Here is a 15,356-nt window from a genome sequence, read left to right as displayed (position 1 = left end):
GACTCCATCTGTGCAGTTAGTTTTTTTTAATTAGTCTATGTTTAATACTCCTAATTAGTATCAAACATCCGATGTGACAGGTGCTAAAGTTTAGCACCCTAGAGCCAAACAGGCCCTTAACATGTCAAACTTACATGCCATAATTCTCAATAGAGATAATAACATTACCAAATAATGATAGCATTTCATTAGTAGCCGTAGTTTTGAACCGTTGAGTCACGAAGCCTCATCATAATAAAGCAACAATAAAAAAATAAATAAAATCACGAAAAACAACCATGAAAAAAAGCCCCATCTTGCTGCTCAGGGGGTGTTTGGATAAAAAAAGCCCCATCTTGCTGCTCAGGGGGTGTTTGGATAATAGGTGCTAAACTTTAGCAGTGTTACATCGGATGTTCGGATGCTAATTAGGAGGACTAAATATGAGCTAACTATAAAATTAATTGCAGAACCTGTGCTAATTCGCGAGACGAATCTATTAAGCCTAATTAATCCATCATTAGCAAATGGTCACTATAGCACCACATTGTCAAATCATGAACTAATTAAGCTTAATAGATTCGTCTCGTGAATTAGACTCCACCTGTGTAATTAGTTTTGTAATTAGCCTATATTTAATACTTCTAATCATCTGATGCGACAGGTGCTAAACTTTAGTAGGGAGTATCCAAACGCAACACACCATTTCTAACCGTATCAAATGCATGTGCTTGTGCAGTACCATTCTTACAGTTTGCAGGAGGCCCTGCACCACTTCCTGACGAAGCCACTCGTCTACATTCAGTACTCCATGCATGTACCGCAAGTTTGATGTGAATGGAGAATTTTCTTTTTGCGTAGTGTCAAAGTTGGAATTTTGGGGAACTAGTAAAGCCTGGTTTGGTTCCTCTGACTTATTTTTAGCACCCGTCACATCGAATATTTATATACTAATTAAGAGTATTAAATGTAGACTAATTATAAAACCCATTACATAAATGGAGGCTAAACGGCGAGACAAATCTATTAAGCCTAATTAGTCCATGATTTGATAATGTGTTGCTACAGTAAACATTTACTAATGATGGATTAATTAGGCTTAATAGATTCGTCTCGCCGTTTAGCCTCCACTTATGTAATGGGTTGTGTAAATAGTCTACGTTTAATATTCCTAATTAGTATCTAAGCATCGATGTGACACGTGCTAAAATTAGCAAAGGAACCAACCCCCCTAAACAGTCCTTTGAACTGATGAACTTCCATTTCTTGTGAGATTGATCCGCTGTACAGATTGTCAGGACCTCAATACAGTGCGATCTTGACACTGATTTGACCTTGACAAAGCATGCAGATGTGTACTGGATTGACATCACCTCTTCTCAAGCCTGCAGAAGAGCCGAGGCCGGAACGGATGGCAGGCCCGTAATTGGACGCGAAAGGCGACACCAGAAAGGGAAGGCAAGAAAAATACACGCGCAGCCCACCTCACCTCTGCCACCCATTCCCAATCCAATCGATCCCCACCTCTCCTCTGCCGTCTCGCCGGCGCCGCTGCCCCGAAACTGCTTGATCTCCGCCGCAAACCCGCCTCCCGCACTAGCACTACCTGGCCGACCCGCCGGCCCACCGGCGATCTCCATGAAGGCGTCGATCAAGTTCCGCGACGACGACCGGCCGCTGATGCGGGCCAAGGTCCCGATCGGCGTGCTCGGGCTGCCGTTCCAGTCGGGGCTCGCGGCGGGGGGCGACCCGCGGGAGCTCCGCTTCGACCTCTCCACGGCCTTCGCGTCGGGCCCGTCGCTCCGCCTCTCGTACCGCCCCAACGACCCCGGTCTCCCCTTCGCGCTCACCGTCCGCGCGGGGCTCGGCCCGCTCGGCTCCCCGGCGCGCGCGCCCTTCGCGCTCGCCGCCGAGTTCAACCTCCTCTCCCCCGACCTTTCCACGCCGGCCTTCTTCCTCCGGCTCAAGCCCCGCTTCGGCGACTTCTCGCTCTCCCACACGCTCCGCTCCCCCGCCGCCGCCGCCTCCCCGGCGCCCCGTAAGGTCGGGGAGGCGGCTCCCGACGGTGACGGCCTCGGCCACGAGCGGGAGTTCGTGCACAGGCCGTCGTTCTCGTTCACCGGGAGCGGGCTCGCGGCGGACGTGGCGGCGGCGGGGACGAAGAGCGGGGTCGGCGCGCTGCTGTCCGGGATGCAGATGACGACGCGGAGCGTGCTCCCGCTGTGGGGCAGGGCGAGCCTGCGGTTCAACTGGGGCCTGCGCATGCCGCCGGAGCTGCTCGCCGACGGCGGCGGCGGCCGCAGCAAGGGCGCGGCGCGCGCGCCCGTCAGCAAGATGCCGCTGCTGGTCATGAGCAAGCTCTCCATCGAGCAGTCCCCGCGCGCCGACGCCGACAGCAGCAAGTGCGGCTCCAGAGCGGAGCCCCCCTCCCCGCGGTCCACGGATGCTTCGCCGGGGGACGGCGAGGCGGCGGCGTTCTCGCTGGTGAGGCGGCAGCTGGAGTCGCTGAACGTGGACAACATGATGCTGCGGCGCGCCGTGGAGGACCTCCGCGCCGAGATCCAGTGCAGCAGCAGCAGGGCCGGGCCCGTGGCCGCTGCCGCCAGAGGCAAGGGCAGGGTGGCGGCGACCGCGCAGCCGCCGCCGCCGCCTTACCACGCGTTCCCCGCGAAGCCGGACCGCCCTCGGGGCGCCGCGAGGGAAGTCGCGCCCGAGAAGGCGGCCGCGCCGGACGACGTGGGCGAGGAGCTGAGGAAGGCATTGGAGGCGCGGCTTCGGTGAGCTAAGCCTTGCCGGCATTTGCATTGCCGCCCCGGCAGCTAGGTTGCTGCCGTCCTGCCCCTGCCGGCGCTGCCGCTGTTAATTTCGCGCTTACAGCTTGGTTGCAGTTGTAGTAATCTGCTACTGCTAGCGATTTGATGCTGCTGATTTATCCGTGTTGCTTGCTTTGCTCGTAGTTTTGAGCAAATAATGTGTTGAGCAATGGTGGCAAATTTGGAGTGGTCTGGCCATTTTTGCACTGGGATCAGGCAAGCAGCTACCTCATCTTCAGAGTCCAAATCTCTTAGGGGATGTCTACTTAATACATACTCGAGTACAGGAGGACCTTCCGGAACTCGAATGTTTTGACCGTTAGATTGAAAACGGACGGCTGTGATGGACCTGCCCACCCCTCATCTCCTTCCCCACGCGACACCCAATCCATTCGGGAGTCACGAGGGCCACCGCAAGCAATACCTCGCCCCCGCAGCCTCCCACCGCCCCCCGGCTCCGGCGGCGCCACCACTGTCCATCGCTGCCAACGCAATAGATTGAATCTCAACGCTCCTGCTGCCTTCACAGCCTAACTGGGGATCCACCGCCATCCCGTGCCGCCCGCCTCGCCGCCGTCTCGACCGCGACCACCGCTCGCTACCCGGCCGTCCGGAGGTTCCTCTAGGTCGGCGGAACACATGTATTCCCAAACCCCCGAACCCTAAGAAGCTCACCGGAGCCTGTTGGATTTGAAGAAGGGGAAAGCTGTGTGAGAGAAAACTTCAAGTATGGGGAGATGAAGAATGCTTGGGTGTGATACAGCTTTCCCATTCCTAATCCTGGCATGATGTATGAAAATTGAACAGTAAGATCTGAGTTAGCGCTAGCCTTTCCATGCGGTATTTAATAAATGACTCTACATTCTTCTATTCTGCTCAGACGCTTAGCAAAATGGTGTTTTTTATTGCAAAAAATGGACGAAGAGGAGGAAAATTAGTTGATGGTTTGCCCTGATAATTGCTGCTGCATCAAAACATGAGCAGCTGTGATCTGGTCAGACAAAACAAAATACTCCATATTTGAACTGTAAACTGGCTTGATTTAGAGTTTGGATGCCTAACGTGTTTGGAGTTTGGGCATATGAGACCCATGTTTTTCAGAGTTCACAGATCAACAAGTACTCACAAGTCAATGGCAGCCGCATGGCGATGGCGATGCCAAGGCAAAATAGAAGTCAGAAACTAAAAATGGTTCAAATGCTGAGCATTAGTAATGTGTTACTGTTTCGATTATGAGATGAGTGGAATGATAATCGTCCATGGATACATTTTCTCTGTATAGAGAGGTTTGGGATTGTTTGTTACCACTGTTGTGGCTGGCACCTTGGGTTACCTAGCAGGCTAGCACCAGGAGCAATTGTAGTTGCTGGACGTAGTTTTAAGATGCAGTGTTGAGTGACCGGAGTTCTTTGGCTGGAGCCTGGAGGTGGTGACTGGAAAGTGGCCAACTGATTCATGCTTTTATCAAGAAGGATCTGAACATTGTTGGTCTACCATACCTACCGAGCAACGGCCTGTTCGATGAGAAATTAGTAATTCATAGTTGCTTCTATGTGCTACCACAATGAACGAGTACTTCAAAGTTGCAACACAAATCTACATCTTTATTTTTAAAACACACCGCTACTACAGGGACATCATTTTTGCAGGTACTGAACCTGATGAGGGCTGCATAGGTTGCTCGTGAATGAAGCGCTTGCCTTTGCCTGCTTGCCTGCCAAACAAAGGAGGCGGCGTCATCACTGCTACTAGTACTAAAGCTCAGGCAGTGAACAATCCTTCTTCCCTGATGGCAATAACAGGGTGCAATATAAGGGGATTCGAATGACAATATTGTAATCATTGTTCAGTTTCTTCATTTGTCCTACAGATATTGTAATCACTGTTCACTTTCTTCATTTGTCCTAGAACTCTTCTTATTTTGTTGGGAACGCGCAAACGCTTTGCGTGCCAATGTATTACAAGGAGCTCTAAGAATGCTGCAACTCTGCTTTCTTGAAACTGCGGCGCACATTGCGACATTTCATTGCTATGCATGATGAACACAAATGTAATTAGTCTCCTTTCGTTTAGATTGCTAATCGTGCTGTCTTGAATACACGGTGCCCAACTCACAACGCGCGGCTAACAAGAAATCAAATGCTCGCATTACCGTTGCTTTATCCAAATTGCCTTTACGAAGACATAATCTTTTTAAAAATCATATTTATGGCGTCAAACATGAATTTTAAATAAAATAGAATATCTTATTCAAAAATATAGTTTTTTTTATTGGGTACCCACGGTACGCACCGATTAGGATACAGGTGGGCCCGTCCGACCACGTCGTGCGGGTCAAGGCATGAAGATACGTGGAGTACAAGCTTGGAGGACGAGCGAACGGATTCTGCCTGGATATCTCGGGATATTTGTTGTAAACCGACTCAGATTGCTTTCCATGTAACAACCAACTAGGATTAGATCCTATCCGATTGTAACCCTAGGTCGTCAGCCTATATAAGGCGACCAGGGCGCCCCCCGACGGCAACGGACCTCAACTTGACTCTTCGCATCCCATACCAATAAGGCAATAATACAATCCATCAGAACACACGATGTAGGGTATTACTCTCCGGAAGCCTGAACCTGTCTAAACCTTGCGCCCCTTGTTACCATTTGTTGGGGGAAAATATTAACGACCTCCTAAGAGCAACTCCAAGAGGCTGCTAATCTTACCCCCAATACCTTTTTTAGGAAAAAAGAGAGAAAAAATGAACTCCAACAATCCACCTAAACCTTCCCCAATTTTTTAGTGACGCTAAAAAACAGCCTGCCACCGCATATATTTTAGCGTTAGCGTTACTCCCCCAATCCTGATTCCCGCACGCCCACGCGTCCCTTCCGATGGGCCCAATATGATGACGTGGCCTGTGTTTGAAGTATTGGGGGCTATTTATTAGCGATCTGCTGTGGACTGATATGTTTTTGGGGGAGATTTTTTTAGAGAGCCCCCAATACATAGTTTTGGGGAAGAAATTTTTAGGATACTCTTGGAGTTGCTCTAATGCCCATTAAAACACCAATCGTGGAGGTCCAGGCTCACCTGAGGTAATGAAGATTGCCGTTGGCCCAACATGGGAGGGGAGAGCCCCGCTCCGCCTCGCCCGACCCAATGCCCCGGGGTTGGACGAGCCCGACCCCTTGATGGCCAGACTTCGCCTCGCCCGACCCCTTGACGGACAGGCTCCATCTCGCCCGACCCACGGACCCAGGGTCGGGAGCGCCCGACCCCTCGCCGCAAGATTCCGCCTCACCCGACCCAGGGTGCAGGGGGTCGGACTCATCTGGGCCCACAAGACAAGTATCCGCCTCGGGCGCAGACTGGAAGATAAGAGCGCGGATCTCATGGCCCTCCCTGTCGATCTCGCCATAAATGTGTCGCGGCTCTAGCGCGCAGAAAGGCGCCCGCGCCCCCGACGCGACCCGCCACAAGTACCCATGCACGACCGCACAGCACAAGCTACAGTGGCCGCGGCTCTCCCCGATTCGCTACAGGGCACTCATGACCTGCGCCGCCCGGGACAGGAGGAAGCCCCGCCCGTTCTCGCGCCCCGCGCATACGTCCGCGTTCCGCGGGCCATCAGCAAGATGGCAGGATCAGCCGCCTTCCCCGACGGGCACAGATGCCACGGCCGGACACCATCATCATGCCTGGCAGCAACGGCCACCGGGGAGATCGTCGACAGGATTCGAAGGCAGCCGCCCTCTTCCGACGGACGCGCTGACAGGAGCCGAAGGCGGGAGAGGAGGCCGGCGACCTAGGGACTTGGTCCCTCCTCTTGTGTTGTATTTTACTTTACCTAGCTTATCTCTTTTACTTCTCCTCACATCCAGTCTCACTTGTAACCCCGGTGGTCTCCTTGCGCTATAAAGGAGGACCGGGGGCCCTAAGACGGGGGAGACTCTCAAGCCAACAGAACCCACACACTCTCCCTCAGAGCATCAGTGCACACCCAAGAGACTGGGGACCAGCTCCCTCTCTCGCCCTCCTGTAACCCCTACTATAGACCCCGCGTGGGCAACACGAGCAGCTCCCCATACTGGACGTAGAGCTTTCCCTTGCCCGAACTAGTCTAAACCCCGTGTCTCCATCTTTAGGTGGGTTGTAGACAATGGTAGACCCAGATACTTGACTGGGAAAGTGCCATGCTTTGCTGGAAGATTTCCTAGAACGTCACTCAGGTGTATTCCTGGGCAGCAGATAGGCATGTTAGTTGACTTGTGGAAGTTTGTCTTCAGATGGGGCATTAGCATTTCTTTTTACAAGTTCTTCACCTCTCTTCTTGTCCTGGATCTTGCAGTGTTCCTTCTGCTTCTTGTTACCTTCGCTCAGCTTTAAAGTCAACCTGACGAGAGGCGCATAGTGAACTCAACTATAGGCAGAGGCAGTACAATGCACGAGCGTTCTGGCACATCATAGCGTTCCGGGAGTCCTACTATGCCTGCAACCACCCCTTCATTATGAATTTACTGTGTTGATACTTGCTACCAGTAGTAGCATATGAACCGAGTCATTGAAGTCACCACCTCGCCGTGCAACCTTCAAATTACTGTGTGCAACGTGTGCAATGGACGGCCAAAAAGAAAAAAAAAGAAAAGAAGTGTTCAGGCTTGTCTTCTTGTTCCATTGCATGATTCCCCATCTTAGTGTTGAGAAGCATGTGCTCGTTTCGTTTTCACGCCGGGCGCGGGTTCCCTCGCGGCGCGCCGGGGCCGGTCCGGCAATTGCACTGCGCCACTGCCACCACCGGCAGCTCATCGCCACGGCCAGCTAATGCCGTCCTGGCCCTGCCGGCGCCGCCGCTGTCAATTTCGCGCTTACGGCTTAGTGGTTGTAGTAACCTGCTACTGTTAGCGATTTGAGGCTGTTAATTATCCACATCCGCAGGGTGAGCCTGATCTCCTTTTTTTTTTTGTGATGAAACAGGAGGGGTATTCCCCATCCCAGCCGTAATTGATCAGGATAGGTTGCAGATTGGTACTGTACCTGTGCTAAAACCATTTCTGATCGAGAAAAAAGGAAAAAAGATGCTACATCAGCAAGCAAAAGGAACAAAAGAGACGGCCTCATACTGCTACTAGTACCTCCCAAAGCTCAGGCAGGAACCATTCTTCCCTGATGTCGATAGCTGGGTGCAATATGAGGGGGATGCGGACGAATGAATTGCAAGGAGTGCTAAGAGCGCTTCAACTCTGGTCTCTTGAAACTTGAGCGCACATTGCGACATTTCATTGCTATAGAAGGATGAACATACTCGAGTTAGTTTCCTCTCGTTTATCTTGTTAATTGTGCAGTCTCGTAGATACCGTGCCCAACTCGGCAGCTCACAACGAACGGCTAACAAGAATCAAATGCTCATTTTTTTCATATACCCCATGCATGGCTTGATCGTCTTTTGTAAAAAAAATGCCTGCACAATCACCAAAACGACATGTTTTTTTTTCTGAAACCGATGAGGGTAGTGAGTCGCAACTAATCACCCAGACGCGCTTCAGTTCGAAGAGGCCGCGCGGCGCTCGGCGTCGTCCTTCAAGTACCTACAAGTGTCATGGAGCACGGATCTTCCGACCACGTCGTCGACGCGCGCGTTCTTGGAGTTCCTCATGACCTTATCTTGCGACCGGTCGTCGGAAGGGATAAGCAGGGTGATGGGTTCTTTCAGAGTCGTGGAGAAGATACTGGCCTAGAATTAATCCTGACGCCTCTCATGCTCGTATATGTTAGCATATTGTATATATAGTAGGTCCCTTAATTGTGGATGTAATCACGCGCCTGTGCGGTAGGCTTGCATGCCACCCCGGCTGCCCTATATGTACTCTTGTACACGTATGGAATACAATCAACTATTCCTACACTTTCATGGTATCAATCGCGGTTCCGATCTGCTACCCTTCCGCAACCCTAACCAGCGCCGCCGCCGATCCGATCGCCACCCCCGTCGCTGACTACATGTCGCCGGGTGTGTCGCCGGTCTCATCGCCCGCGCTGCCGATCCCATCGCCCGCCCCGTAGCTTCCCTCGTCACCAGGTGTGGCCGCCGATCCGATCCTGCCTCCGCTCCTGATCTTCTATTGTACGTGCTGTACGTCTCCTGCCCGCCGTCGTCGTCGTCAACGTGCTGTACGTGCTGTACGCGGCTGTACATCCTGTACGTGCTTGGAGCTGCCCACGTCGCCGGGTGTGCTGCGTGCTGTACGGGCTGTGCACGTGCTGTACGCTTGCCTGCTGCCCACATCGCCGGGTGTGCTGTTGATCGCGCCACCGGGTGCGGCTGCCGGTCCTGCCCCTCATGGCGGACGACGATGATGCTGCCCGTGCTGAGAAAGCACGCCGCGCCGAGGAAGAGCGCCTCCGTTCCGTCGCGCTGGACGAGTACGAGGCCACCCACGTAGCTATCTGGGCGCAGGCCACCGCCGTCGTCAACGTCAAGGCCCTGATCCCCGTCATTCTCGACCAGGCCACCAACACCTACACCAAGTGGCGCGGCATGTTCCTCACCGTCCTCGGCAAGTACGCGCTGACTCGCCACGTCCTTGAGGATGAGGCGTTCCCCACGCGCCCGGCGTGGGTGCAGGCCGACTGTGTCGTGTTGACATGGATACACGGCACGGTCTCCGGCGATCTACAGCAATCGCTCATGATGCGGCAGCGACCTGCACGCGAAGCTTGGTGCTACCTCGAGGATGAGTTCCTCGGTCAGCGGGAATCCCGCGCCCTCCTCCTCGAGACGCAATTCCGCAACTTCCGCCAAGACTCCCTGACAATCACAGATTATTGCCGTCGTCTCGAGTCCATGGCTGCGTCACTTGCCGAGTTCGGCGACCCCATCGGTGATCGGCAACTAGTGCTCACCCTCCTCCGTGGCTTGAGCGGCAAGTTCCGCCACATGGTGTCCATTCTCAAGATGCATCGCCCGTTCCCAACCTTCGCGGAGGCTCGGACGCACCTCCTCCTGGAGGAGATGGAGATCGACGCGAGGCCGCCCTCGCCTCCCGCCGCACTCGTCGCCGCGCCACGCCCGGCGGCAAACACTGGTGGCCCTGCCGCGCCGCGCTATGGGGCGCCCACTCCTCCTACGCGCCCCCACGGTGCGCCCTCTGGTGGACAGCAGGGAGCACCCACTGGTGGCCAGCGTTCCGGCCGACGTCGCGGCCGCGGCGGACGTGGCGGCCAGCAGCAGCAGCAGCAGCAACCTGCTGCTGGCGCCCCTCCCAGTTTCAGCCATGCATCCCCAGGTATGCACCCGTCATTTGCACACCCCTGGGCCGGCACCCTCCAGATGTGGCCCTATGGGCGTCCTCCACCAGCGCCACCAGCGTTCACCGCCGTCCCGCAGTACGGCTACGGCAGCTCCTTCAGCGGCGTCCCGAGCGGTGGCGCCTATGGCTCCGGCTACACCGCTCCGCCTTCACCGTACGTCTACGGGGGAGCAGCGCCAGCATTCCAGGGGCCCTCGCCGGCCTACCAGGTGTCACAGCCGGCACCCTGGAACCCCGTCCATGGAGGCGCTTGGACTCAAGACTCCCTGGCGCAGTCGTTCAACACCATGACGCTCACTCCGCCGGCACCGTCCGAGTGGTACGCCGACTCCGGTGCTGGTTCTCACATGACCGCGGATGCTGGTAACCTCTCCACCATTTCCCCACCATCATCTTTTACACCTTCATCTATCATTGTGGGCAATGGAGCACTCCTTCCTGTCACTGCCACCGGATCACATATTTTTTCATCTCCACATCGTAATCTTGTTCTTAACAATGTTCTGGTGTCTCCCAACATTATTAAGAATTTGATTTCCATTCGTCGTTTTACCACCGATAATAATTGTTCTATTGAATTTGATCCGTTTGGTCTTTCTGTGAAGGATTTGCAAACCAGGAACGTGATCGCCAGGTGCAATAGCTCTGGCGACCTCTACCCGTTCTTTCCACCCGCCACCAGCACCTCCGCACTTATCGCTGCACCCACCTCACTTTGGCATCGTCGTCTCGGGCATCTTGGGCGTGAAGCTCTGTCCAAGCTTATTAGTTCCAGTGTTATCTCATGTAATAAAGATGATCTCCACCATATATGCCATGCGTGCCAACTTGGTCATCACACACGGCTTCCTTTTGGATCATCCAGCTCTAGGGCTAGTCATAATTTTGATTTGATACACTATGATCTTTGGACATCTCCTATTGTTAGTGTGTCAGGGTACAAATATTATCTTGTTATTCTTGATGATTGCTCACACTACATTTGGACGTTTCCACTTCGCCTAAAATCTGAGACGTTTTCCACTCTCTCAAATTTTTTTGCCTTTATTCACACGCAATTTGGCACCACCATCAAGAGCATTCAGTGCGACAATGGCCGTGAATTTGATAATTCCACCGCCCGCACGTTCTTTCTCTCCCACGGTGTTGCACTCCGCATGTCGTGTCCATACACTTCTCAGCAAAATGGCAGAGCCGAGCGCTCCCTTCGCACCATTAATAATATTATGCGTTCTCTGCTATTTCAGGCGAGTCTTCCTCCGGTTTACTGGGTTGAGGCCCTCCACACTGCCACCTATCTTGTGAACCGCCTCCCCACCAAAACCCTCGCCTCCTCGACACCTTACACCCACCTTCATTCCACCCAACCCTCCTATGACCATCTCAAAGTTTTTGGGTGTGCTTGTTACCCCAACTTGTCCTCCACAGCACCCCACAAACTTGCACCTCGTTCTTCCCTATGCGTCTTCCTTGGCTACTCCTCGGAACACAAAGGCTATCGGTGTCTCGAGCTCCAGTCGAATCGTATTATTCTCTCTCGACATGTCGTTTTTGATGAATCTTTTTTCCCTTTCGCCGACATGTCGACCACGCCCATGGCTTCCTCCGCCTTGGACTTCCTCGTTGATGAGCATGATCTCACTGCTCCTCTTCCTGGAGTTCGCGTTGTGCATGCAGGTACCCCGGCTCCTCCGACGTCGCCCGCCGTGCATGGCCCTGTGCCTGTGCATGCGCCTGTTGCCACGTCCCAGTCCGCTCCTGCACCGCCGAGCCCTGGAACACGATCGCCCAGCTCGCCCCTGACCGGCGCTACTGCCCCTGTGCATCCCGCACAGGCTGCTGCCAGTAGCGCCCCGGTCGCCTCGCCGACTGCACCATCCGGTGCTACTGCCCCTGTGCCATTAGCACGGGTTGCTGCCAGCAGCACCACGGTGCCAGGTGCTGCTGCCCCTGTGCCATCCGCACGGGTTGCTGCCAGCAGCTCCACGACAACCGGCCGCACCATCGCCACTCGCCCGGTCTCCATCACCCCGGTCACCAATGCGCACTCAATGCGCACGCGCAGCAAGGCTGGCATCACCCAACCTGTGGATCGCCTCAACCTCCACACTGTGCCCATGTCGCCTTTGCCGTGCTCTGTTCGGGACGCTCTGTCAGACCCCAATTGGCGCTCCGCTATGCAGGCTGAGTATGATGCTCTTATCGCCAATGACACTTGGAGCCTTGTTCCTCGGCCGCCTGGTGTCAATCTTGTGACTGGCAAATGGATTTATTGTCACAAGTTGCGGGCTGATGGTTCCCTTGATCGCTACAAGGCTCGCTGGGTATTGCGGGGTTTCACACAGCGCCCCGGTGTTGATTATGATGAGACTTTCAGCCCAGTGGTCAAGCCTGCGACTGTCCGGGTGGTTCTATCTCTGGCATTGTCTCAGCAGTGGCCCATTCATCAGCTGGATGTCAAGAATGCATTCTTACACGGCACCCTCACTGAGACAGTATACTGTGTTCAGCCCAGTGGTTTTGTTGACTCCTCACGTCCGGATTATGTCTGCCGCCTCAACAAGTCTCTTTATGGCCTGAAGCAAGCGCCCCGTGCCTGGCGCCACAGGTTCGCTTCACACCTTGTGTCCCTCGGCTTTGTTGAGACTCAGTCTGATACTTCATTATTCTCATACCATCGGGGTTCAGATACTGCCTATCTGCTGCTGTATGTGGATGATATTGTTCTTATTGCCTCCTCCGCCAGATTTCTCCAACAAATTATTGCAGCTCTCCAGCGTGAGTTCGCCATGACCGATATGGGACAGCTACACCATTTTTTGGGCATCTCTGTGACACACTGTGCTGGTGGCCTTTTTCTCTCTCAGCGGCAGTACACTCTGGATGTTTTGGAGCGCGCCGGGATGAGTGCTTGCAAACCTTGCAGCACCCCTGTTGACCTTCACTCCAAATTATCTGCAGATGGGGCTCCGATTGCCGACGCCACACAGTACCGCAGTTTGGCTGGTGCTCTACAGTATCTGACTTTCACCCGACCAGATATCGCCTTTGCAGTTCAGCAGATTTGCTTATATATGCATGATCCTCGTGAGCCCCACCTTGCTGCACTCAAGAGGATTTTGCGCTACCTGCAGGGTTCTCTCTCACTTGGGCTGACCATGCGTCGGTCACCACCTGCGGAGCTAGTCGTCTACACTGATGCTGACTGGGCCGGCTGTCCCGACACTCGACGTTCCACCTCCGGTTACGCAGTGTTCCTTGGGGACAATCTGGTGTCCTGGTCCTCCAAGCGTCAGCCAACAGTCTCCCGGTCCAGTGCAGAGGCCGAATATCGTGCTGTGGCCAATGGTGTTGCTGAAGCTACTTGGCTCCGCCAGCTGCTTACCGAGCTTCGCCACCCGCCTCGCCGTGCCACCCTGGTTTATTGTGATAACATCAGTGCTGTTTACCTCTCTAGCAATCCGGTGCAGCATCAGCGGACAAAGCATGTTGAGATTGATCTTCACTTTGTCAGGGAGAAGGTCACCCTCGGTCACGTTCGGGTACTTCATGTTCCGACGACATCACAGTACGCCGACGTCTTCACCAAAGGCCTTCCTACCTCGTTGTTTCAGGAGTTTCGATCCAGCCTGAACGTCCGCCATGCTCCCGATCATACTGCGGGGGAGTGTTAGCATATTGTATATATAGTAGGTCCCTTAATTGTGGATGTAATCACGCGCCTGTGCGGTAGGCTTGCATGCCACCCCGGCTGCCCTATATGTACTCTTGTACACGTATGGAATACAATCAACTATTCCTACACTTTCAATATATACACGTGTTTAGGTTCAGAGCGGTGGTAGAACTATGCATGGTGTGCGTCGACACAGAAAAGAAAAATCAGGCTTGGGTTCAAGTGTAGTGATGTAGTCTACCTCTACGGCTCTACCATGCTAAAATCATCAGTGTAGAAGAGGAGGATGCATGTGGGGCATTAGCAATTCTTCTTCTAAGTTTCCTACGTACTTCTCTCTTCTTCTGCTCTGGTCGCTTGCCTTATCGCCATCGTTCAGCTTTTATGGTGAACCTGATGAGAGGCGCGTAGTAGTAAACCTGACGAGCGCTCTGCCACGTCATGGTGTTCCGGGAGGCTCGACGAGTGACGGCTCGCACTTGCACGTACGGGCAGGAGTCCTACTATACGTACCGTGTACCGAGCAAGCACCTGTTCTGTTCATTATGAAGTTATTGTGTTGTTACTCGCTACTACCACCATTGAATTTCCGCACCACCTCGCGTGTCAGGCAGCCGTGCAGTATCTCGAAATTACCGTGCGCAACGTGCCATGGACGGCCACAAAAGAAGAAGAAGAAGAAGAAGCAGCAGCAGCAGCAGCAAGCGTTCAGGCTTGCCTTCTTGTTCCATTGCATGATTCCCGGCCCAACTTTGTTTGAGAAGCCGGAAGCGTGTGCTCGTTTCGTTTTCTGGCGGCGCACTCCTTTGGTGCGAGAGCATACGCCGGCGGCCGAGCTCGCCGCGGTCGCTCTCACACTCCGAACACCTCGCGTTCCGGACACGACGCCTGCGAAAACGATCAGGAATGCATCGAAGTAATAGCAGCAATGTGCGGGGCGCGCGTTCGTAGAGCAGGTGTTCTAGTCTTACTCTTAGTTCGGCATGGACGATCAGTAAGCTTTCGAATCCAGTATTAACAAAAGAAGAAGCTTTCGAATCGTCATGGCTCACGTAATCTGCCAACAAATTTTGTCTCGGGGGTCAGGAAGTCAGTTTGGCCTGTGCTGTGACACTGTTCATAAATCATAACCAAGAGAAACATGTTCTGATGGTCACACACACTACTGGCTGGGGGACGACTACGCCGTCGTCGCCGCAACGTCGACTGATGATGAGTCCAGCAGCGGATGCAAATCTAAAATCTTGATTAGGGATGGCAATGCGTCAGGTTAGGTGGGGGTGGAGTAAACCAATCATATCTATCTACATCCACACTCATAATGTCTAACAGGTGGATTTTTGCACCCGCACCCGCTGGGCATCCAGTGGATCTGTTCAAACAAATAGAAATTTACAAAATATACACACATGAGCATACTATGTCAAGCAAACTTGACAGAACTTGACACACAAAATACAATTCGAGCAACAAAACCGAAGTAGGGGACCAAACTTTAATGCTTGATCTCAACAAAAAATTTAGTCTAGCAATGACACCAAACTAAACTTTTATGTACATGATACATCAACAATTCAACTTCAGTAAGG

The 15,356-nt window shown here is 53.4% G+C and overlaps 2 protein-coding genes across 2 annotated transcripts; both read left to right on the top strand.

The window, feature by feature from the left end:
• Positions 1–1,217: 1,217 nt before the first annotated feature.
• Positions 1,218–3,114, top strand: LOC101782472. The gene has a single exon (XM_004973821.2). It carries the CDS (start codon positions 1,618–1,620, stop codon positions 2,758–2,760), a length of 1,143 nt encoding a protein of 380 aa, XP_004973878.1. The 5' UTR covers positions 1,218–1,617; the 3' UTR covers positions 2,761–3,114.
• A 6,007-nt stretch (positions 3,115–9,121) lies between these two features.
• LOC111257728 lies at positions 9,122–11,940 on the top strand. The gene is made up of 2 exons (XM_022827788.1): positions 9,122–11,487; positions 11,769–11,940. Exons 1-2 carry the CDS (start codon positions 9,122–9,124, stop codon positions 11,938–11,940), a joined length of 2,538 nt encoding a protein of 845 aa, XP_022683523.1.
• The last annotated feature ends 3,416 nt before the right edge of the window (positions 11,941–15,356 follow it).

Source organism: Setaria italica, chromosome VI, assembly GCF_000263155.2.
Source record: "Setaria italica strain Yugu1 chromosome VI, Setaria_italica_v2.0, whole genome shotgun sequence".
NCBI lineage: Eukaryota > Viridiplantae > Streptophyta > Magnoliopsida > Poales > Poaceae > Setaria > Setaria italica.
Note: the sequence above shows the minus strand (reverse complement) of the source record. Positions and strands in the feature narration are given on the sequence as shown.